This window comes from Jaculus jaculus, chromosome 19 (genome assembly GCF_020740685.1).
Source record: "Jaculus jaculus isolate mJacJac1 chromosome 19, mJacJac1.mat.Y.cur, whole genome shotgun sequence".
Taxonomy (NCBI): Eukaryota; Metazoa; Chordata; class Mammalia; order Rodentia; family Dipodidae; genus Jaculus; species Jaculus jaculus.
This window is the reverse complement of record NC_059120.1, coordinates 53,438,164-53,463,107: the sequence shown is the minus strand read 5'-3', so window position 1 is coordinate 53,463,107 and position 24,944 is coordinate 53,438,164. Positions and strand designations below refer to the sequence as shown.

The 24,944-nt window shown below is 44.4% G+C and overlaps 1 protein-coding gene across 1 annotated transcript in view; it reads left to right on the top strand.

The window, feature by feature from the left end:
* Rnf115 (ring finger protein 115) overlaps positions 1-24,944 on the top strand; it is a 55,674-nt gene that overhangs the window by 9,394 nt on the left and 21,336 nt on the right. The window contains exons 2-3 of the mRNA XM_004659093.2: positions 11,383-11,441; positions 16,704-16,761. Of these exons, the coding sequence (XP_004659150.1) occupies positions 11,383-11,441; positions 16,704-16,761 (117 nt within the window). The remainder of the gene's footprint in view (positions 1-11,382; positions 11,442-16,703; positions 16,762-24,944) is intronic.

Below are 24,944 nucleotides of genomic sequence, written 5' to 3'. Positions count from 1 at the left end.
ACCACGCCAGCAAGAATGATCATTCTTTTTAAAATATATATATATATATATATATATATATATATATATATATATTTATTTATTTATTTTGGTTTTTCTTTTTATCTTGTATTTATTTATTTGACACAGAGAGAGAGAGAATGGGCATGCCAAGGCCTCCAGGCACTGCAAACAAACTCCAGGTGCATGCACCCCCTTGTGCATCTAGCTAACATGGTTCCTGGGGAATCGAACCTGGGTCCTTTGGCTTTGCAGGCAAACGCCTTAACTGCTAAGCCATCCCTCTAGCCCTTTAATGATCAATCTCAATGTTACTAGTCAGCTGGCTGGGGATCCTTTTACTCTTCCTGAGCATCTTGGGTAGGTAAGATGCTCTAGCAGTTTTCATTTTCCTCAGTGTCCAAAAGCCACAGGCAGAAGCAGTGTCATGTGCTGGTCTTGAGTATCTGATCCTTACCCCTGTGTCACAGTCCCCTTGGGTCTTGGGAGCCTTGGCAGCAGCCACTGTCGGTCCTCAGCCTGGGCAATGAGTCTGTTGGTCCTGGAGACTTGATAGTTCTCTGGAGCTTTTCTAGCGACTGAGGCCTACGCGTTCCCCTCTCTGGCTCCTCACAGCCTTCCTGTCTCTGCTGGTCTGCACCTCGTCACGTCGTCTTCCTGCCTTGGTTCTCCCCAAACTCTTTGACTGCTCTATCAGTTAGCAGTGGCCATTGCCAGAGGACTCATGGTACCTCCCTTTGTCCGGGCAGCATTCAGGAGCTGGGACACCAGGAGGGCTGTGTAGGGTTTGGTCAGGACCCCTCAGGTGCAGGCATCCCCGCCCACTAGGGCAGAATACTGACAGGTAACATACCTGAGTGGAACTGGTGAATAGTAACATGGGCAGCCCTCACAGCCAAGGAGAATACTAAAGAAGGGCTGGAGAGATGGCTTAGCGGTTAAGCATTTGCCTGTGAAGCCTGAGGACCCTGGTTTGAGGCTCGAATCCCCAGGACCCACGTTAGCCAGACGCACAAGGGGGTACATGCATCTGGAGTTCGTTTGCAGTGGCTGGAGGCCCTGGCGTGCCCATTCTCTCTATCTGCCCCTGTTGCTCTCAAATAAATAAATAAATAAACATTTTTTTTTTTTTAAAAAAGGGCTGGAGCGATGGTTTAGCTGTTAAGGTGCTTGCCTGCAAAGCCAAAGGACCCAGGTTCAATTCCCCAGGACCCACGTTAGCCAGATGCACAAGGGAGCACGTGCATCTGCAGTTCGTTTGCAGTGACTGGAGGCCCTGGCGTGCACAATCACTCTCTCTGTCTCTGTCTGTCTGCCTTTCTCTCTCTGAGATAAGTAAATACACTAATAAATAAATAAAAGAATATCAAAGAAGTTTTCTGCTCTTCAGGGTCAGTCCTGTGGGTGCTGCCAGCGGGAAGGTTTGATTTCTCCACAGGCAGGTAATGCGGTGCCAGCCTTGCGCCCCACTGCTGCTTCAGCCGTCTAACGGTGGGTGCCTTGCGCTGTCAGCCAGGACCCGGTGACCGTTGCACTCTCTTAACCGCGAGCCCCGCAGAGTCAGAGCACGTATGACACCGAGCTACCTTCCCACTGCAAAAGGCAAAAATGGCGGCCTAGCGAGGAAAGACTGCCCTGGAGAGCACTCCCCCCCCCCCCCCGCAAGGCTCCGCCTCTACAGGCTCCACAGTTGACCCAGATGGCACCACCAACTGGGACTCGAGTATGCCAACACGTGAACCTGTGCGGGACATTTTACATTCAAGCCATCACATTCTTGTGCATTCTCATTTAATAAGAGATTTAGTTGATACCATATACTGGCGTCATGTATTTATTTATTTTTTGTGTGAGTTAGGGTCTCGCTCTAACCTGGAATTCACTCTGTATTCTCAGGATGGCCCTGAACTCATGGCAGTCCTCCTATCTCTGTCTCCCAAGTGCTGGGATTAAAGGCGTGCGCCACCACGCCTGCTGCATCATGTATTTATGTACAGCTAGTATTAGACAAATAGATTCAGACACCCTAAGGTGTTTTCCTCCTAAGATTTTCCATAAAGCTGGCATTATAAGATAGGTTTGTAGCATGCGACACTAGTGTTACTAAGGGTTCAGGCATACGTCTGCTTCTGTTCCCAAGTATGATGGAGGCTAGATGTTTTTTGAGGGGATACACACATAGTTTGTATTTAGAAGTGCAGCACTCTGAAGTTACTTTGTATTTCATTTACTTATTGCAATCAAAGAGACAAAGAAAGAGGAGACAGGACTGGAGGGATGGCTTAGCAGTTAAGGTACTTGCCTGCAAAGCCAAAGGACCCAGGTTCAATTCCCCAGGACCCACGTAAGCACAAGGTGGTGCACACATCAGAGTTTGTGGTGGCTGGAGGCTCTGGCATGCTCATTCTCTCTTTTTCAAATAAAAATAAATAAAAAATAGTACTTCTAGATTTTGCAGTAATAACTAAACTATTCATGTGTTCAGTGACTTACTGGAGCCTACTGTATTAAACTAAACTGAAAGAGAATACATTCTACCTCTGAACTGCTATGGTACACATCAGAGATAAACATTTTATATATTTTACATGGGAATGGTGGCCCAAACCTATAAGTTCATGACCAGCTTTGGCCTCATAGCAAGTATGAATTTAGTCTGGTTGCATACGACTTTGTCTTGGAAAACTTAGAGAGAGAGAGATTGAAATCAATAATAAATGAATAAACAAATGTAATATTATATAACCCCCCCCCCAAGGTAGCCGAGGCAATCCTAGAACTCATGCTCCAGTCCCAGGCTGGCCTGAAAGTCAAAAGTAATCCTATCTCTGATCAAAGGTGTGTGCCATCATGCCTGGCTGGAGATTTATATATTTTTAAAGAATTTTGGGGGTCTGGAGCGATGGCTTAGCAGTTAAAGCCAAAGGACCCAGGTTCAGTTCCCCAGGACCCACGTTAGCCAGGTGCACAAGGAGGTGCATGCATCTGGAGTTCGTTTACAGTGGCTGAAGGCCCTGGCATGCCCATTCTCTCTCTCCCTCTTCCTCACATAAAAAAAAAAAGAAATGCTTCTGATTTTTGTGTGCTGGTTTTGTATCTTACTAGTTTGCTGAAAGTATTCATCAGATCTGAGTTTTCTTGTGAATTCTTTTAGGATCATGCTGTCTGCCAATAGGATAGTTTGAGTTTTTCATTTCCTATTTGTATCTTATTTTTTAATTTAATTTTTGTGTTACGTTCAACCAGTGGCCTTTTGCATGTGATGCAAGTGCTCTACCATTGAACTACATTTTGCTGCTGTTGTTGTTTTTCAAAGTAGGGTCTCACTGTAACCCAGGCTGACCTGGAATTCACTATGTAGTCTCAGGGTGGCCTCGAACTCACAGTGATTCTCCAGCCTCTGCTGGGACTAAAGATGTGCACCACCATGCAGATCTCGTTCCTGTCATATCAGTTCAGGAGGTGGGATGAAACTGGAATCTAATGAAGCTTTCCATGTCTGACAACAGAATGTCTCTGGCTGTCAATAAGTATATATGATAACTAGTTTAAATTTATTCATCTTTTATTCCAAACTCTAGGGGAGAGGGGGTCTGAAATACATTTATGATGCCAAGCAATTTAGATAAAGGCTACCCAGCTTGTAATTAAAAGGTTGGGGGCTGGAGAGATGGCTTAGCGGTTAAGGCATCTGTCTACAAAGCCAAAGGATCCCGGTTTGACTCTCCAGGATCCACATAAGCCAGATGCACAAGGGAGCTCATGTGTCTGGAGTTCATTTGCAGTGGCTGGATGCCCTGGCTTGCCCATTGTCTCTCTTTCTCTCAAATAAATAAGTACAATATTTTTTTTTTTAAAAAGAAAGGTTGGAAGTTAGTAAATGACAGTCTGTTTTACTTTTGCAAAAGATTGTTCTGCCTACAGTGTGTAAGGCAGATCTCCATGTATGTGAGAGAAGGTACATAAGTCATAGGTGAATCTCAGGTTCAGAAGGATGGCCTGTGTATTAGCCACTCCTTTGCTGTGACAAAATATCTGAGAAGAGCCACTTGAAGCAGAAGGGTTACTTTGGATCACGGGTGAAGTGCGGAGTGGCAGGGAAGGTAGGGCAGCAAGACGCGCCCCAGCTCGGGCCACGAGTGTGAGGCATTCGGTCCCCAGTCAGAAAGCAAAGACACACCAGTGCTGCTGCTCCACGGGGTTTTTCCTTTTATTCAGTCAAGACACCTCACTGTTGTGGTTCTGCCCACATTCAGGGTGGTATTCCCTTCCTGGTTAACTCTCTGCAAACACCTTTTCAGACATAGCCAGAGGTTTGTTACCTAGGCAGTGATTCTAAGTCAGTCCTGTCAAGTTGACAGTCAAGATGGACCATCTGTTGTATGGCACATTCCTCCACATGGGAAACAGAAAGTGACTATTGCCAGTTTTATCAAAAGCACCTGGGGGCTGGAGAGATGGCTTAGCGGTTAAGGCACATGCCTGCAAAGCCTAAAGACCCAGGTTCGATTATCCAGGTCCCACATAAGCCAGATGCACATGGTGGCACATGCATCTGGAGTTCGTTTGCAGTGGTTGGAGGCCCTGGTGTTCCCATTCTCTCTTTCTCTGTCTCTAATAAATAAATTAAAGTTTTAAAATATTTTTAAAAAGCAGCTGGAACAACTCCAGATCAGAGTACGAGTAGAGTCGTCAGACCCCACTTGGGGTCTCAGGCCCACCAGGTGCCGGCTTTATGCAATACAGCATGCGATCTCGTGGCCTCGGGGAGATGGTGTATGTAGAGGTCATATATCCAGGGACAGTGAGCCCCACTGCAGTGGCTGCTTGGGGGTCTCCCTGCTACACAAGTATGCTTCACCCTGAGACCGAGAGACAAGCACGGGGCGGGGGGTGGGGGGTAATCCTGACACCGCAGCGCAGGAGCCATGGGGAGGCCGTCATTCAGGATGGGATGAGACTTCTTGGTGGAGGGTGCTGTGATTTGATTCAGGTGTCCCCCATAAACTTAGGTGTTCTGAATGCTAGGTTCCCAGCTGATGGAGATTTGGGAACTAACACCTCCTGGAGGCGGTATATTGTTGGGGGCGGGCTTATGGGTGTTATAGCCAGTGTCCCTATGCCAAAGTGTGGTGCACTCTCCTGTTGTTTTTGTCCCCCTTATGTTGGCCAGGGGGTGATGTCCACCCTCTGCTCATGCCATTGTATGCCCTGCCATTGTGGAGCTTCCCCTCAAGCCTGTAAGCCAAAATAAACCTTTTTCCCCATAAGCTGCTGGTTGAGTGACTTCTAGCAGCAATGCGAACCTGACTGCAACAGTGGGGCTGCTCGAGGGCCCCGTGCTCTGCAGGTAAGCCTCCCCTGAGGCTAGGGGAGCACTCGACCTGAGCTGCTTGAAGCGGCCGAGCGGTCATCTGGAATGGGAGGAGACCTGTAGGCGGTGTTGCCACCTTGCTGTTCCTGTAGATGACCCCTCACTCTGCCGCGGAAAGCTGGCATTGGTGTATTTGTACTTTGGTCTGTTATCTGGGCCCTGTCTGGGGTGAAGGTGTGTGCTCCTGTCTCCCCAGGGGAAAGTTTCTCATGACACCATCACAGTCTGAGATGTTCCCTTCAGAACAGTAGGTCTTTTTTTTCTTTTATTAGCAGTAGGCCTTTTTCATTATTGGATTTTATTAATGACGTTTCCATACATACGTATAGTGTTAATTTATCTTACTTCTCTCCCCCCTTTGCTACCCTTTTTATCCCCTTTTTCTTCTTCTTCTTCTTTTTTTTTTTTTTTTGTTTTTTTAAGGTAGGGTCTCATTCTAGTCCAGGCTGACCTGGAATTCACTCTGTGTTCTTAGGGTGGCCTCGAACTCACGAACTCATGGTGATCCTCCTACCTCCTACCTCTGCCTCCCGAGTGCTGGGATTAAAGGCGTGCGCCACCACGCTCAGCTCCCTTTTTCTTTGATATCCCCAATAGATTTTACTTTTATATCTAGTTTATTTTTTATATTTGCTTATTTATTTGCACATGTGTGTTTGTGTCTGGGTGTGCCGGGCTCTCTTGCTGCTGCCAATGAAGGACTGGTAGTTAGGGAGCTGAACCCTGCATGGCAGGCTTTGTAAACAAGTGCCTTTAGCCACTGAGACAGGATGCTGCTGGAAGGCCAGGCTGGCCAGAGTACTGCCTCAGCTTCCCGAGGTTCTGGGTGGGCAGCACCCATTGCACCTGGCATGTCCCACTTTTATTTCCCTCAATTCCATGTGTAAGAAGATACTTGGTATTGTTTTTGTGAGAATGGCTTATTTCACGAAATATAATCTCCAGTGTTCTCCCTTATGTAAATGGCATGTACAGCATTTTTTTACCCATTCATATGTCGATTGGTACTTAGCCTGATTCTGCTTACTTGGTCATGTGAACAGTGCCTCAGCATACGTGATTGCTTAGGTATCATCGTGGGATGCCGACCTACTTCTTTGGGAATATAGGAGAGTGTTGTAGCTGGAACCTATTGTAGTTCTGAGTTTAGGTGTTTTTTTTAATATTTCATTTATTTATTTGCAAGCGTACAGATACAGAGAAAGAGAGGGAGAGAGAGAGGAGGGAAGAGAGAGAGAATGGGTGCGCCAGGACCTTCAGCCACTGCAAACGAACTCCAGATGAGTGTGCCCCCTTGTGCACCTGGCTTATGAGTCCTGGGGAATCAAACCTGGGTCCTCTGACTTTGCAGGCAAGAATCTTAACTGCTAAGCCATCTCTCCAGCCCCTGAGTTTAGTTCTTTTGAGGAATCTTCATAGTGATTTCCATAGTGGTTGGATAATTTGTATTTTTATTTCTAGCTTGCATGTGTGGTGTGATGTATTCATGTCTGTGTGCTTGCTTGTGGTCAGGGACACTTGCCTAAGGTGGCCTGAGCCAAATGCACTGTTGCTTTTCTGCCAGTTTTTATTTGGGTGATTTTTTAACATATTATTAGGATTTTTAAAAAATTATTTTTATAAGCCAGAAGAAAGCAACATGTCATAGCATTTGTACAGTTTCACATCATACAAAGCCTGTTACTGGGCCTGCACGATATGATTTAGCTCTTAGAAGCCCACAAGAGAAGAAAGTTCAGAGACTTGAACTGTTCAGGGTTGTAGCAGCTGTGGGACAGCTGAGGTGGGTTTGATGACTTCGTGTCTCGTGTTCTTCCTCACTTAGCTGCCCAGTGCTGCTCAGGACAGAGCTGACGAGAGTTTCTGGGCGTCGGGTCCTCTTCCCCTTGCTTTGCCAGATTCCTGTAGCCACGTGATGCTCTTGGGCAGCTCTGCTCTGGCTATCATGAACAATTCACTTCAAAATGCTAGCTTTAAGCCGGGCGTGGTGGCGCACGCCTTTAATCCCAGCACTCGGGAGGCAGAGGTAGGAGGATTGCCATGAGTTCAAGGCCACCCTGAGATGACAGAGTTAACTCCAGGTCAGCCTGGACCAGAGTGAGACTGTACCTCGAAAAACCAAAAAAAAAAAAAAAACCCAAAAAACAAAATGCTAGCTTTAGCCCGGCATGGTGACACATGCCTTTAACCCCAGCATTCACTGTGAGTTCGAGGCCACCCTGAGACTACATAGTGAACTTCAGGTCAGTCTGGGCTAGGGGGAGATCCTACCTCAAAAAGCAAAAACAAACAAACAAATGCTAGCTTTAGCATGGCCTTGAACTCACGGTGATCCTCCTACCCCTGCCTCCCGAGTGCTGGGATTAAAGGCATGCGCCACCACGCCTGGCAGTACTTTTTGTATCTGGCTTTACATGGGCACTGTGGAATCAAACCTGGAGATAGCTGATTTTGCAAGCAAGCACCTCTAACCACTAGCAATCTCTGTAGCCCTCAGCATAGTTTTGGTTTTATATTTACCTGAGGGCTAAAGATGGCAGACAGTTTTCATAAGTTTATTAGCTATTTTCATTTGAACATGTTTGCTCGGTTCACTTGCCCACTTATAAATAAAATTATTTGTTTCTTTTTTGTGTGTGTGATTTTTTTTTTTAGTTCTTTGTGTATTCTGAAATTAATTTCTTGTGTGAAAAGATGGCAAAGGTTTTCTCCCCTTCCATGTGCTGTTTCTCTGATTATTTCCTCTGCTGTGCAGAAGCTCGGTGGTGCTGCGCAGTCTCATTTGTTGGCGCTTGTGCTTGTTTATGTCTCCTGAGCCATCGGAGTCCTGTTTGGAACTGGAGCCCCAGGTCTCCTCAGGGCTCTCACGGGCTAGGGCTAGGGCTCAGTGGATAAAGTGCTTGTCATGCAAGTGTGGATTCCCGAGTTCAGATCCCCTGGACCCACATCAAAAGCCGAGTGCTGTGGTGTGTCTGTAATCCTAGCGTGACTGCAACGAGAGGGAAGGCAGAGATAGGACCGCACCGAGGCCTGTGGGCCAGCGAGAGGCCCTGCCTGAGAAGACGGCCAACGCCTGAGGTTGTCCTCCGACCTCTACACACATGCTGTGGCACAAGCATGTTCTCACTCAAACATGAACGTGCACACACGCATGCACACCAAAACACTGAAGTCATCTATGTTATAAACAGATGTGCCACCACACAAACTTTGTCCCCTGTGTGGAGTCCAGGCAGAGTAGCAGTACTCCTGTAGATGCCAGGATGTCCAGCATGGGAAATGAGCATCAGCTTAAAGTTAAGCGTAGTTGTTAGTCCTTAAGAGGAAAGGCAGCCTGTCCTTGGAAGCTAGACACTGACTTCCTTGCTGTGAAAGGAGGACTGCATCTTCTTCCAATAGAAAGGTGTTTGTCTGTGTTGAGCATCTGTTGTGATAGTCACCTTTGTGTGTGGTCTTAGCCTGATCTTAGCTTTTAGCCAGCATTTGCTGTTCTCCCTTCCACTTTGATGTCATGGAGGTGGTTTCTTAAATTCATGAATCACCGTCCGCATACCTCAGTTTCCTTCCTCATCTCTCTCAGCCTTCATAGAACCTTGGAGAGTAAAGTCTTGATCTAGATTAAGCTTTTGCTTAAGGGAATATTGTTCCTTACTTGAACTAATATTCAGGCTGCACATTTTCTCCATTGTTAGCAATAGGGCTGCAGTTACTTTTCTTGTTGCTCTGATCTGACAAGGAGCGACATAATGGAGGAAGGATTTATTTTGGCTCACAGTTTGAGAGAGTCCAGTCCAAAATGGAAGGGAAGGCACGAAGGTGTCCGCGGTGGTGTGAACATACGGCTACAACTCCTGCCACGGCATGCCAGAGACAGTGCGATTGCGGCAGTAGTGGGGCTGGGCTGTAACTCCTAAGACCTGCCCCAGCAAGTGACCCACTTTGTGCAGCTTGGACCCACCTCCAAGAGGTTCCACAGAGTGCCAAAACTGGGCCACCAGCTGGGAACCAAGTGTCCAAACATGGGTCTAGTGGCAGGGTGTGAGAGAGCATTTCACACTGAAACCTTGACACGGCAGCATTTGCTGGAGTAGTGCTTTAAGTTTCTTTCAGGAACTTGTCCTTTGTACTTGGTGCAAAAAGGTCTAATTTTTGGTCTGCTTCAGCTGTTGATAATGCCTTCCTCACTAAGCTTAATCATTACTAGCTTTTGATTTGAAGTGAGATGTGCACTCCCCTTTTCACTTGGACACTTAGGCGATTGTTAGGGTTATCAGTTAGCCCAGTTTTAATATTGTTTTACCTTGGGCTATAGAGAGTCCTGAGGGAAAGGAAAGGGACAAGGGAACAGCTGGTCAGTGAAATAGAAAATACACCCTCACCATCTATTTTGTTTGTGGCATGGCAAAATAGTTATGACAGGCTTCTAGGGTCACGGCCATTGCACTTAGGGGATTGGCAGGCTGGCTAGGGCAATGCATGGTGCCAATCTCCAACCATCATGGCCCTTAAATTGATCAGCTGCCATCTCTTGGCTATGGGTGTCCTCCACCGATCATACTGGCACATGTGAGCTAGCTGAAGTCTCAGGGAATTCTTCTTTTTTTTAATTTTTTTTATTTTTATTTATTTATTTTTTGTTGTTGTTTGTTTTATTTTTGAGGTAGGGTCTCACTCTAGCCCAGGCTCAGCTGAAATTCACTCAGGTTCATCTCACTCACAGCACTCCTACCTGTGCCTTCCAAGTGCTGGGATTAAAGGCATGCGCCACCACGCCTGGTGGAATTATTCTTTTTTCTTCAGTAGTTGGATTTATCTGCAGATACATGGGTGGACTGTCATCACAGTTGTGGCAGGATTTGCTTTTTCACGTTTGCTGACAAGTTGTCCATGGCCCCTCTGAAGGTTTTCACTCTAGCCCAAGCAGACTTGGGACTCCATAGTCCCAGGCTGGCCATGAACTCACGGCGATCCTCCTTCCTCTGCCTCCCATGTGCTGGAATCAAAGGTGTGCGTCACCATGCCCTGCTCATGTAAATGTTCAGCCTTCATAGCGGTAGAGAGACGGATGGGTCACTGCTACCTGGAAGCGTGTGGGTAAAGAGACTTGGGGATGTGCATGTTCTCCAGTTTCTTTGTGTTTGGGGTAGAGTTCACAGTGAACCAATCCCCTGAGTATATTGAGTGGAGAAAAACACTGAGAGCTTCAGAGGCACAAAGTACAGTTGTTCATGGTCTGAAGTTTTCCACAGTTGGTCCCAGTTTGCTCTTTTTTTTTTGAGGTAGGGTCTCACTCTAGCCCAGGCTGACCCAAAATTCACGCTGTATTCTCAGGGTGGCCTTGAACTCACGATAATCCTACTCTTGCCTCCTGAGTGCTGATTAAATCAGTTTGCTCGTCTTGCATATCCACACACTCTCCCTCCAAGCTCCACATCTGCTATTTTCTATCCCAGTTCTGAACATGATTTCCTTAAAAGAAGATGATGATGATGATTTATTTATTATTAGAGGGAGAGAGAATTCCCTGGGCCTCAACCACTGAAATCAAACTTGTGCCATCTAGTGGGCATGTGCGACCTTGTGCTTGCCTCACCTTTGTGCATCTGGCTTATGTGGGATCTGGAGAGTCGAACATGGGTCCTTAGGCTTCGCAAGAGAGCACCTTAACCACTAAGCCATTTCTCCAGGCCACAATTTCCTTTTTCACTGACTAGATTAGCATTTTTAGGACTCTGTTTCAGAGAAACCTTTCCTGATTTACTTTTTTTTTTTTTTTTTTTGGCTTGATTCTTCAAACTAATAGCCTTGATGTAAGGGATTGATCTTTTATCACTCTGAAGCACTTGGATGTTAGGGTTACTATTCCAGAGTATAAGAAGAAAAACTATCCAGAGAATGAGCAAGCACATCAAAAAACACTTCAGACATTTTGTGCTGCCTGTTATTCTGAAACTACATGCTTGATTTTCTACTGAACACCTTTGCTTACGTCTTTCTTTCTTTTATAGGAGTACATATGTCCCAGATGTGAATCAGGCTTTATTGAAGAAGTGACAGATGATTCCAGGTATTGTGAAAGCTCATGAATAAATCATACATGCTATTACCAAACTACTTCAACATTGACTAATAGGTTGGAAGGACTTTATTTTATAACTCTGTAAGAGGAGCATGTGCGCAGGTGTGAGTGTACATGCATATTCAGAAAAATAGGTGAGGGTAAGCCGGGCGTGGTGGTGCACGCCTTTATTCCCAGAGCTTGGGAGGCAGAGGTAGGAGGATCACCATGAATTCCAGGCCACCCTGAGATGACATAGTGAACTCCAGGTCAGCCTGAGCTAGAGTGAGACCCTACCTTGAAAAAACAAACCAAAAAATAGTTGGGAAAGGAAAGGAAAAGGAAATTTGGAACTGGGACATAGTGGAAGTGATGAGATCCTAGTCCTGTTTTCGTGTCTCATTCCTAGAACTCTCTTTAACAGTGGCATTGTAAATCTGCTAAATTTCCTCTTTGTGTATTAGTGTTTAGTGACTGTTCAATTGCCTAAAGTTAGATTGTAGAGCTGGGCGTGGTGGCATACACCTTTAATCCCAGCACTTGGGAGGCTGAAGTTGGAGGATTGCTGTGAGTTCAAGGCTGACCTGGGGCTACAGAGTGAGATCCTGGGCAGCCTGGCTAGAGTGAAACAACAAAAACCAAACCAAAACGTACTTTCTGTTGTACGTGTACGTATTTAGAGGCTGTGGACTGGCTTCTGATAAAGACATCTGCAGGGTAAACAGGAAGTTGTTACTGTGTCCTGGGGAAGCTGCTTTGTTCTGGTTGTTTCTGTCAAATTGTGCCAACTTGCTATTATAATGTAAATATGTACTTTGTGGTTTTAGTGAAGGTATAAACCTAATAAAAGGGGGCATATTTTCTGAAAGTGATAGCTTTATGTATTTCTTGGTTAATATGAATAAAGTCTCTTAACAACTTAATTGTAGACTAGCACTAATTATTACTGGATTTTTTTTTTTGGTCTTTGGACTAAACATGATGACATATTTATTTATTCTTTTGAGACTGTATACTTAAGCATTGCTTGAGCAATTGAAGAACCAACTTTAAAAAGAATCTGTCATCTGATGATTAAGAATCTTTGGGTGATCTGGGAATTTTAATGACATTAGATAATTCCTTTACCGTTGCTGTTGGCAGAATCTAAAGTTGGAAGTCTCTTCCACAACCAGGAAAAACTGCTCATTCTACAGTATGTACAAGTTAGTTTTACTCTACTAATGGTTGGTGGTGATATGTGAAAACAAGCTTGAGCTTCTGGGGCAGTGTGTGGCATGGGATCCAGTTTGGTACAAACACTTGAATGTTGATGGGATAGTCTGGGTTTTAAATAACAGTTCCAACACTGTACCTGTAAAATTAGCATGACAGCAAAATGAGCAACGTGTGGCTGGCATGCTGACTCGGGGCTGCTTTTCACTTGTGCCGATACAGCTGCAGTAAGTGCTTATTCCAGGCACTTGGGCTCTGCATGTGTAGAATAAAGAGCACATTGGTTGTAGGTCAGTGAGTGATAGGCTTTTCTCCCCTAAGTGTTCTTTTTTTTTTTTTTTTTTTTTTAGGTAGGGTCTCACTCTAGCCCAGGCTGACCTGGAATTCACTATGTAGTCTCAGGGTGCCCTTGAACTCACAGCGATCCTCCTACCTCTGCTTCCCAAGTGCTGGGATTAAAGGCATCTGCCACTGCGGCCAGCCAATCCTGTTTTTTTAGGCATGCAGTGGTTTTATACAAAGCACAGATATATATGATGATCTATCTGCAAGGTGAGTCTAATAGGAAACTATCAATTTATGAACCTGTTTTCACTTGTTTCCTTTTATATATATGTATATGTATGTATATATGCCTGGCTGAAGGATAGTTTTAAAAGAGGTCAACGAAGAATCTTTTTCTTAGAATTAGTGTTTAAGACGTAGTAAAGTTTTGAAATATTTGCTGATTTCAGTACTTAGCAAGTACAGCAGGTAGTTGTGGATGGTAAAAATTTATACTAGTTGGGCCTGGTGGTACAAGCCCCACTACTTGGAAGGCTGAGGCAGGAGTATCACAAGTTCAAAGCTAGCGTGGGTAATTTAGTGACACCCTCTCCTCAGAATACACATAAGAGGAACAGGGCATAGCTCCGTGTTAGAGCGTGTGTTGCATGTTTGAGGCCTCACGTTCCATCTCTAGTACCAAGCTAACTCATACAAAGGAGGAAGTCCTTGTGTGTATTGAACCCTGTCTACTAGTAAACTACAGAGGTATTTTGTAAATTTTATAAAATTTCTCAGAATATTGTAATTTTTTTATTGGGAACTTTAGTGCATAAACACATTGCAAAGCGGCCATATTTCATCAGGTTATCATCCTCTTGTCCCCTCCCCCACAAGGTTGCTGTTTATTCCCCTTCCCCATGACTAGTTTTATTGCTCTTACAAGGGGACTTTAAAGAAAGGAAATGCTGGGGGAGTTTCAGGGGAGCAGAACCCTACAAGATAATTATTTGAAGTACTACTGATTTAATTTCTCAAACCACGTACTCAGGTCAGGAATGAAACCAGGCACGGTTGCGCATACCTGTAACCACAGTACCCAGGACGCTGAGGCAGGATTTTAGTTTGAGACCAACTTGGACTACGTCGTATGTGTTCAAGGCTTGAGCATGGTTCCATGAGCTTTTTGCTTTTGGTTTAAGACTAACCAGGGTGCGCTTGTCCCCTCACTGAGTGGCGCAGTCTTGAAAAATGACAGCTTGGTGTGGCTTGAAGAGTTGACAGAGCTGGTGTGCTTCTGTACGTGTTTGTGTGCGTTTTCCTCTTAAAGTGATACCAGAAGTTCTTATGACTCATCCGTCCTTTTTTCTCCAGAGTGTGAGGCCGTTTCTTATCTGCAAACTTGATAAGAAATATTAAATATTCCTTCTTAACTCTTCAGAGTTTGTTATAGTAGGTATTTTATCATTTACATGTGTTCTATTAATTTAGCAACTTGTGTTTTTGAGATATCACTATAGGATATGATATTGTAAGGTTTTCTTGTGTGTGTGTATATATATATATATATATATATATATACATATATATAGACTTTTTTTTTTTTTTGCATGTGTCTGTGTGGGAAGGGGGAGGGAGAACCTGGACGTCTTGTTATTGCAAACAAACTCCAGATGCCTGTACCACCTTTTGCATCTAGCTTTACATAGGTGTGGATTGCCAGACTTTGCAAGCAAGTGTCTTTAACTGCTGGGCAATCTCCCCAGCTTATTGCAAGGTTTTCAAAGGTAATGAATAATACAATATTATGTAATGTTTGTTTGTTTGTTTTTTCCTAGCTCAGGCTGACCTGGAATTCACTATGTAGTCTCAGGGTGGCTTCGAACTCATAGTGATCCTCCTACCTCTCCCTCCCAAGTGCTAGGATTAAAGGCGTGTGCCACCATACACAGCTTAATTCTGGTTTGTTTGTTTTTTTTTTTTGTTTGTTTTTTTTTTTTTTTTTTTTTTTTTTTTTTGTGAGAGAGTGAGAGCCAGAGGGAGAGAATAGGCATGCTAGGGCCTGCAAGCCACTGCAGTCAAACTCCAGACATGTGCGCCTCCTTGTGTGCTGGCATCTCTTTGTGCGTCTGGCTTATGTGGGACCTGGAGAATCGAACATGGGTCATTAGGCTTCACAGGCAAGCAAGCGCCTTAACTGCTAAGCCATCTCTCCAGCCCCTAGCTAACTCTTAATACACATGAGATATTAATTAAATACAGTCTGTTCTTTGACTTTATGAAATAAGGGAAAGGTTGAAATGCATAAGGCAAACTGGCTATTTATAATAAAGGGTAGAAACTCAAGAGATCCAGAGCACAGAGAGGTATGGAAGAGTCACATGTTCACAGTTGGTGAGTTTAGAATCAGTTTTATAGAGGAGGCTTGTGATTTTTCCCTTCCTTCCTTCCCTCCTTCCTTCCGCAATATTGCACTCTAGCCCAGGCTGACCTGGAACTCACTCTGTAGTCCCTGGCTGGCCTCAAATTCACAGTGATCCTCCTACCTCTGCCTCCTGAGTGCTGGGGTTAAAGGCATGTGCCACCATACCCAGTTAGAGGTAGTATTTTAAAACATTTTTTATTGAGAACTTTAATATATGAACATACTATAATTTAGTTGTATTCCCATACTGTTAACTGTTTTGTTGTCCTCCCTACCCCACCTCCACGGCCATGCCACTGAGCACTGTTAAGGGAAATAACAATTGAGACAGGCCCACAAGGACAGACACAATGGTCTAAGAACAAGATAACCTATTAGAAGAAATCACTGACTTTTTTTTCTGATATGCTAAATTTTCTACAAAATTCCTTATATTATAAAGTTATTCATCTCAAGAAATACTAACCTCACATGTTATGATCATTTATCTGGTGGTTGGTTTTATATTTAAACAATATTTTAGTTCTTTAACATCTTTGAGAATAAATACTTCTTTCTTTTTTTGATCATGTTTGAATGACATTGCTGGCTCTGATATTCCTTTTTTTAAAAAAAAATTACTTGAGAGAAGAAGGGAAGGGGAGAGAAGGGAGGGAGAGATAGAGAGAGAGAGAGAGAGAGAGAATGAGCACGCCAGGGTCTCTAGCCACTGCAAACAAACTCCTGACACCTGCGCCACCTTGTGTCTCTGGCTTATGTGACTATTGAGGAATCAAACCTTGGTCCTCAGGCTTCGCAGGCAAGGGTCTTAACCGCCAAGCCATCTCTCCACTCTTGAGCCTTCTTTATTGTGACCTTTCTCCCAACTTTTTATTTGATTTATCCTTGATTTGCTTGAAAACCACTTAATTTTGTGGTTAGCTAGGGGTTTTTCTTTTCTTTTTTTAATTTCTTTTTTATTTATTTTTTGAGAGAGAGAGAGAATGGGTGCACTGTGGCCTTCTTTAGTCACTGTGAATGAACTCCAGACGAGTGCCCCCCCCCAGCTGTATGTGTGACATTGTGTGCTTGCATCGCTGTGCGTCTGGCTACGTGGAACCTGAAGATTCAAACATGAGTTCCTAGGCTTTGCAGGCAAGCACCTTAACTGCTAAGCCGCCTCTCTAACCTTCTTTTCTTTTCTTTTTTCTTTTTAATTATTTGTCATGTTTTCCCATACTGGGCTTCATAGTTCTTTCTTAGGTATCATGTCGGGATGAGCTGTTTTTCCTTATTGAGCTTTGTTCTCATTATGCCATTCTATATTTAGCCCTGGGAAGGGTGCTGCTCTCAGGAATAGAATCATTACCACGCCTCTTTCTGTTTAGTTTTCTAGGTGGTGGTGGTGGACGGATAGACAACAGCTCATCAACACACTTCGCAGAGGTAAGTTTTCCTTTGGCTGTTGGAATTGTCTAGCAAGTGGATGGGAATTAAGATCATGATGGATAATTATTTCCTAGGATAGCAACCACATCAAAATTAACTATCTGTAAAAGAAAACTGTGGGCAGGAGCTCTATGGGAAAGATCTTTGTTTTTAGTAGTTTGGGTTTTGGCATGTTACTTCTGAAAAAGTCTGGATTAGGAAAAAGTAATAGCATCAAACTGTACTGCTTCAAACCTCCTGGTGTTTTCTATTTTTTCCTTGTGCTGTATTTGAAGTAACAGTGTAGCTTCTGCTTCGTGATAGACAACCAGACAAGGAAAGAGAATGCCAGGACCAGCTGTCATAAAGCAGTTAGTGTTTAACATTGCACGGTGCTAGTTTCTAGAACCATCCTCTCATCACCATAGTTTTTGATATAGATTAAGGGTAAGGTACATACTGCCTTTCACATCCCACAATAGGACCTCTAGTTTGTTCTATTTCTTTGTATCACATGGCACCCATGTATACATACACCCATAGGTGTAAATTTTTATTTATTTATTAGACAGAGAAAGACGGTGGGGGGAGAGGGCTCATGGGCTCATAGGGAATGGGAATGGGTACACCAGGGCCTCTAGCCACTGCAAACACACTTTCGATGCATGTGCCACCTGGTGCATCTGGTTTTATGTGGGCACTGGGGATTCAAACTCGCAGGCATCTCTTCAGCCCTCATTAGAAAAGTAAAGCTTTTTACTTACTTGTATAAAATTCAGAGCACTTTTATTATTTTTGACTTTATCCATTCACCTAAACAATTTCCTATGTATTTACCTACTTACTTATTTTTCATGTTATTTTAACCTTTTCTGTTTGTTTTGAGTCGGGGTTGTATGAGCTTTCATAACATTGCTGAGGCGGGGTCAAACCACAGGCGCAAATGAGCCTCCCGCTTCAGCCTCTGGACTAGTTAAGACTGAAGAAGCCCGCTGCCGCCCCAGCCTTTTCACTGCGTTTAAGTATGCAGCTTGGCCAGAGGCCGCGGACAGAGGGAAAAACCAGATCAGCCGTCAACAGACATATTCCCTTTGTGTTTATATGTGTTCCCTCTGGTCTTGTCACACAGCTTTGCTTGACTCTAGAAAGCTGACAAAACGCTGAAAGTTAGATCCCATAGTTAGCATTTCTTTGTTTCACAATCATACTGATCTGTCCAGATAGCCGTGTAAATGCCTAGAGAGCTAGCCAAGTGTTTTGGTATGTGTTTTGTGTGCGAATTCAAATTGTATTAGCAGTGCTATTTATTTAGTTAGTTAGTTAGTTTTGCTTGTTTTTTCAAGGTAGGGTTTCACTCTAGCCCAGGCTGAACTGGAATTCACTATGTAGTCTTAGGGTGACCTCGAACTTGTTGTGATCCTCCTACTTATTTATTGAGAGAAAGAGGAGATAGACAAAGAATGGGTGCCAGGGCCTGTAGTCACTGCAGACAAGCTCCAGACACATGCTCTACCTTGTACATCTGGCTTATGTGGGTCCTGGGGAATCAAACCTTGTTCCTTAGGCTTCACTGGCAAATGCCTTAACCGCTAAGCCATCTCTACATTCCTCCTTTGTTCTTTAAAAATTATCTTAAGACCTGGGTACTCCCCCAGACATATTTATTTACTTATTTATTTATTTTCAAGGGAGAGTCTCATTATAGCCCAGGCTGACCTGGAATTCACTATGTAGCCTCAGATTGGCCTTGAACTCAGTGATCCTCCTATCTCTGCCTCCCAAGTGCTGGAATTAAAGGCATGCGCCACCACACCCAGCTCCTCCCATATTTTTATGTGAATGGTTGATAGTCCTGTTTTATTAAGGGTGTCTTCTTTTTGTCTGTGGTAACTACTAATACCTGGTTTTAAGGATTTTGGTAAACTCTGAGCTTAGTAATGGGTTGATTAGAGTATGATTCCAGACAGATCATATGTTTGAACTCTCATTTTTATTTTCTCATTTTGATGGATTGAAAACATTTAGAATTGTCTTCATTTGGAAGGCCTGAAAGGAAGCCTTTCTGGTTTCAGTTTGCCTCCATGTGTGCTCTTCCTGATGGCACCGGTTGTTGGTTTCTGCCTGTGCGTGTTCAGAGGAAACTTCCTTGGATTTTCTTTCAAGAAGTAGAAATGGATTGACTTTCTGTAGGTGTGACTCGGCAGGAGGAGGAGCACTGGAAAAACACATATGGTCAGTCTCCTAACTTGACACGCTAAACCTGGCGCTGATGGCGTGAGCTGCTATTCAGGGTCAGTTTTGCAGAGTCATTGTTGTGACTTCATGTTCTGTAGCAGTGACAGACAGGGTTCATATCATGCCTCAATATTTCATTTTCTCCTCTGTTTAAAAATATTTATAAGCTGGACGTGGTGGTGCACGCCTTTAATTCCAGCACTCAGGAGGCAGAGGTAGGAGGATCGCCATGAGTTCGAGGCCACCCTGAGAATACATAGTGAATTCCAGGTCAGCCTGGACCAGAGTGAAACCCTACCTCAAATACCCCCCCCCCGAAAAATTATATATATATTTATTTGAGACAGAGAGGGAGGGAGGAAGAGAGAATAGGCATTTCGGGGCCTTCAGCCATTGTAAAGGAACTCTAGACACATGCACCACTTGTGCATCTGGCTTACGTGGATTCTGGGGAATTGAACCTGGGTCCTTAGGCTTTGCAGGCAAGCACCTTAACTGCTAAGCCATCTCTCCAGCCCTTCGTTTTAAAATATATATTGACAGCTTCCATAAGTATAGACAGTAAACCATGGTAATTCTCACCCCCATGTTCCCTCTCTCAAATCCACCCTCCATTAAATCCCCTCTCCTCTCCTTTCCTCAGTCTCTTTCTTATGTTGATGTCGTCATCTTTTCCTCCTATTATGAAGGTCTTGTATAGATAGTGTCTGGCACTGCAAGGCCATGAATACCAAGGCCATTTTGTGTCTGGAAGATTGCATTGTAATCTTCCTTTTGCTCATACATTCTTCCTGCCACTTCTTCCACTGTAGACCTTGAGCCCTGGCCTGCGATAGAGATGTGTCAGTGCTACACTCCATTGTTACTTCTTGTCAGCACTGTGGTGACTGGGAGTTTGAATAGATGGCCCCCATATAGTCAGTGCTTGATTAGTTTGTAGTTTGGATCTGCAGCCCAGGCCTGGCTAGAGGAGGTGTGGTGGTAGGTTTGAAATTCCTATCTAAAGATATGCAAAGTGCTTAGTTCTACCCAGAGCTCCTGAAGTGTGCTGTGGGGTTTGGCTTGTGGCTTCTCTCCCTCTATTTGGACCTGTGAAGGCAGGCCAGCTTCTTCTGCCATTATGGAACTTCCCCTGGATCTGTAAGCTTCAACAAATCCTTTCCTCCATAACTCTGTCTGGTCTGGAAGTTCATCTCAGCAAACCTGAAGCCATCTGCCACAGTAACTTTTTGATCTTTTTTTTTTTTTGATTTTTCAAGGTAGGTTCGGTCTCACACTAGCCCAGGCTGACCTGGATGGAATTCACTATGGAGTCTCAGGGTGGCCTTGAGCTCACAGCAATCCTCCTCCTCTGCCTCCCGAGTGCTGGGATTAAAGGCGTGCGCCTCCACGCCCGGCTCACAGTGACTTTTGAGTCATCCTAGTAGTCACCGCCATCTGGAGAGAAAAGTTTTTCTAGCCAAAAGTGAGAGTAACATTAATATATGGGTATGAACATAAAGAATGTTTACAGGGTAGTTTCGTGGGTATAGTATGAAGTTAGCAGACAGTAGCAGGTGTTAGCTCCCCTAGAGCTCGTGATCTCCTCAGCCATCAGCTTTTGACTGGATGTACAATATCAGGCATGTTTTCCCTCCTGTGGAGCAGGCCTCCAGTCCACTTAGAGAGCACTTGGTTCCCTCCATAACAGATACGCTACTATAGAGTAGTTGACACATTTGGCCTGGCTGGCCAGTCTTTAGGCTTATGTAAGTCCACTGCTGTTTAACACCACTGATGACTTCTCTCTCCCAATGTGCGGCATACAGCATAGCTCTTTCTGACATCTAGTCGTCAGGGAGGAGGCTTCCAGTTCCTCTCCAGCTTGATTTCTCAGTGACCTGCAGCCTGACCATGTGGAGTCTTCCGCAGTAGGGTCTTGCCATCTAGTTCTGATGGGCAACCAAGAGCCTTGGCAATGGCCTGAAATGTTTTGGAGCATCAGGGTAGGGTTCTCCCTGGCCAACAACTCACTGGAAGGTTATCGCACCCCAGTACTGAAATTTTTCTAGTAACGACGTGTGGCTTCTGGGTGCACTATTATTCAAAGAAGTAGGCTTCCATGTGGCTTATTCATAACATCTTAATTTTTTAAAAGGTATTTTGTTTTCTTATTGATTTATTTGAGAGAAGGCAGTAGCTAGAGAGAGAGAATGGGCACGTTAGGGCCTCTAGCCATTGCAGATGAACTCCAGACACATGGGTCACCCTGTGCATCTGGCTTTACATGGGTCCTGGGGAATCACACTTGGGTCCTTTGGCTTTGCAGGAAGGTGCCTTAACCACTGAGCCATCTCTCCAGCTCCATCTCATTTCAAATTTTGATTAACCCTCCTCCTTCCTTTACTCAATCCTTCCCCCATTCCACTTAGATCATCTCACCCCCAATAATGTGCCTTCCCCTGAAGTCTTCCCTATTCTGTCCTCCCTATAGCCCCTTCATTTTGTCCCTTGAAAATGATAATTTGTATTTTTCTTTTCAATTTTATTATTTCATTCATTTATTTATTTATGTTAGGCTCCTACTCTAGCCCAGGCTGACCTGGAATTCATTCTGTAGTCTCAGGCTGGCTTTGAATTTAAAATGATCTTCCTACCTCTACCTCCTGAGTGCTGGGATTAAAGGCCTGTGCTACCATACCCGGCTATTTTAAAAATTTTTTTTGTTTTGTTTTTCCTGGTAGGATCTCGCTCTAGCTGGGGCTCACTTTGGGCTGGCCTCACACTCACAGCAATTCTCCTACCTCAGCCTCTGGAATGATGGGATTAAAGGCATGCACCACCACAACCTGGCTTTTAATATATTTTCAACATTTATTTAATTTATTTATTAGAATGGGCGTGCCAGGTCCTCCTGCTCCTGCCTCCAGCTATTGCAAACAAACTCTGGAAGCATGTGCCATTGGCTTGGCAGACAAGCATGTTAAAGGCTAAGTCATCTTTCCAGCCCGAATATTTTTATTTATTTATTTGAGCCAGAGAGAGATATAAAGAGTAGACAGAGAAAGAGTTAGTATGAGTTGGCCAGAACCTCCTGTTACTGCAAGCAAATTTCAGACACATGTTCCTCTTTGTGCATCTGGCTTTATGTGGGCACTGGGGAAGCAAACCTGGACCATCAGGTTTTGCAAGCAAGTACCTTTAATCACTGAGTCATCTCTCCAGCCCAGGAGCTCAAATTTAAACCTGTGGAAAAAACAAGGAAACAGGAATGTGCAAAGAGAACGATGAACTTGGTGTGGAGTATATGTAACAGCAGAAAGAGGAGATTGTGTAGGTGTACAGGAATGTTCTGGAGCCGTCTAGACTCCTGGAGTTCTCATTCTGGTTCTGCCACTTAACTTACTGGCTGTGTAACTCTTTCTGTGCCTCTGTGTTTCCTTGGGAAAATAATGAGGGCAAATAATACCTTCTAGGAACGCTATTAGCATTAATATGGACTAGGTATGTGGACTCCAGTAGCCTGCTTGTGCTGGGCAATTAATAAACTCCCCATGACTAAGGCTTCACAGAGGAGGTACCACTTCCACTGGAGCTGTGAAGAGGAGGTGGAATTTAGATGAGCACAGATGTAGGGTGGGGGCAAAAGGATGAAAATAGTATTCCTAAGCTATGTGTTTTTTATATCCGTCCCTGGACAGAAACAGAAATAAAGTTGTATAGAGAAACTAGTTACTTTCCATACTTTAACTAGTTTATGCATAGTTTCACTTGATTTTTCTTCAGCCAGAGCTGTTTATACAATGAAGAGATAATTTTCTATGATTCTCATTTACCAGTAGCTGAATTCCAAACTACCGGATATATTAAAGTTTTAGTTCAAGAAATTTTGAAGAAGTTGAAGTGGGAGAAAGGATAGGCTGGAGTGAAGACAGGAGATTACCCGCAAGAAACTTTTTTTTTTATATTGACAACTTCCATAATTATAGACAATAAATCATGATAATTCCCTCCCCTCCTCCACTTTCCCCTTCACAAATCAACTCTCCATCATATCCCCTCCCCCCTCAATTAGACTCTTTTTATTCTGATGTCATAATCTTTTCCTCCTATTATGACTGTATAAGTAGTACCAGCTAAGTATTGTGAGGTCGTGGATATCCAGGTCATTTTTGTCTGAAAGAGCTCATTGTAAGGAGCCCCACCCTTCCTTTGGCTCTTACATTCTTTCCACCACCTCTTCTGCAATGGACGCTGAGCCTTGGAAGGTGTGAGAGAGATGTTTCAGTGCTGAATACTCCTCTGTCACTTCTTAGCACTATGGTGCCTTTTGAGTCACCCCAGGGGTCATTACCATCTGAAAAGAGAAGTTTCTGTAATCCAAAAGTGAGAGTAGCATTCATATATGGGTATGAACGTTAAGAGAAGTGCTTACTGGGCAGTTTTGTGAGCATAATATATGCATTTAGCCAGACACCAGCAGGTGTTACACCCTGAGAGCTCATGACCTCCCCTATCATAGGTTTTCAATACCAGGCTCATATTCCCTCCCATGGAGCAGACCTCCAGTTCAATTAAAGAGCAGTTGGGTTCCCCTATAATAGGTATGTCACTATTGTACCCATTGGATCATTTGGCCTGGCTGGCCAAACATAAGGCTTGTCGTGTCCACGGTTGATTATCTCCACTGAGGACTTCTGTGTCTCCCATAGGGCAGCGTAGCTTTTTCCAGCTCTGTCAGCTGGTCTGCTGGGAGGAGGTTTTGAGCTCAGCTGCACCCTGATTTCTCTGTGACCTTGCAGCCCAGGCATGTGGGTCAGCAGTAGGGTCTTACCATCTATTCCTGGTGGGAAACTATTCCTGGTGGCTTATGGTGGTTGGGGGCATCAGGAACCTCCCTGGCCAACAACTCACTGTAAGGCATCCCATCCCTGGCACTTAAAGTTTTCTAGTAACAATCTATGGTTTCTGGGTGTGCCATTGTCCAAAAAAGTAGGTTTCCGTAGGGCTTATTCACACCCTCCCCCACCTTTCTTTTACTTAATCTCTTCCCCTGACCTCACTGAGGCCATTCCACCCCACCCCCAGTGGTTTGTTTATCTATTTACATAAATACAATACCATTCCCTTAAATCCTCCCTCTAGGATATTGCTGTTCCAATGATAATCAGGGGGAGTGAGCTCATTGCTACTTGAGAGTCATTGATTACTTGGGTTTGTTTGTTGATTTTTTTTTGTTTGTTTGGTTTTGGTTTTTGGTTTTTGGTTTTTCCAAGGTAGGGTCTCACTCTGCCCCAGGCTGACCTGGAATTAACTATGTAGTCTCAGGGTGGCCTCAAACTCATTGCAATCCTCCTACCTCTGCCTGGGATTAAAGGTGTGCACCACCATGCCCAGCAACTTGAAAGCTTCTAATACTGGTGACATGAGACATCGAATCTCAACTTACCAGGACATACGACTTCAATGTAAGAATGCCTGTGTGGTTGGAGGTGTAGAGTCCATGTTTAGTGTGAGGTTCAGGGTTCAGTTTCCAGTATGCATGTGCACAGATGCTTACACACACACACACACACACACACACACACACACACACACACACAAGAGAGAGCGAGCGCCTGAAACAGACTAAGGCTGACCTGCCTGTATGGCTACTGTCTCTGATTAGCAGAGTGTAAGACGAAAGGATCCCTGGAAGGTGGAGAGCAAATGGGCATCCTAAGTTTCTATGGGATGGCCCATCTGTCAGTTAGGCTGCTCCTTGTCCACGAACTCCATCCCCTGGAGAAACAGGCGGTAGAGATTAGGACTAGCCAGATTCCTGTGGAGAAGAGCAGTGGGGAAGGAAAGAAGAGGCCGAGCAGCAGTGAGGAGGAGGGTTCTCCTCTCTCTCCTGGCCTTGATCTAGTGGGCGCTGGGGGAGTGAGTGGTGGCTGTGGGAGAGATGAGTGCCGTGAGGGTGGTTTCCTTCTGCTTTCCTCAAGACC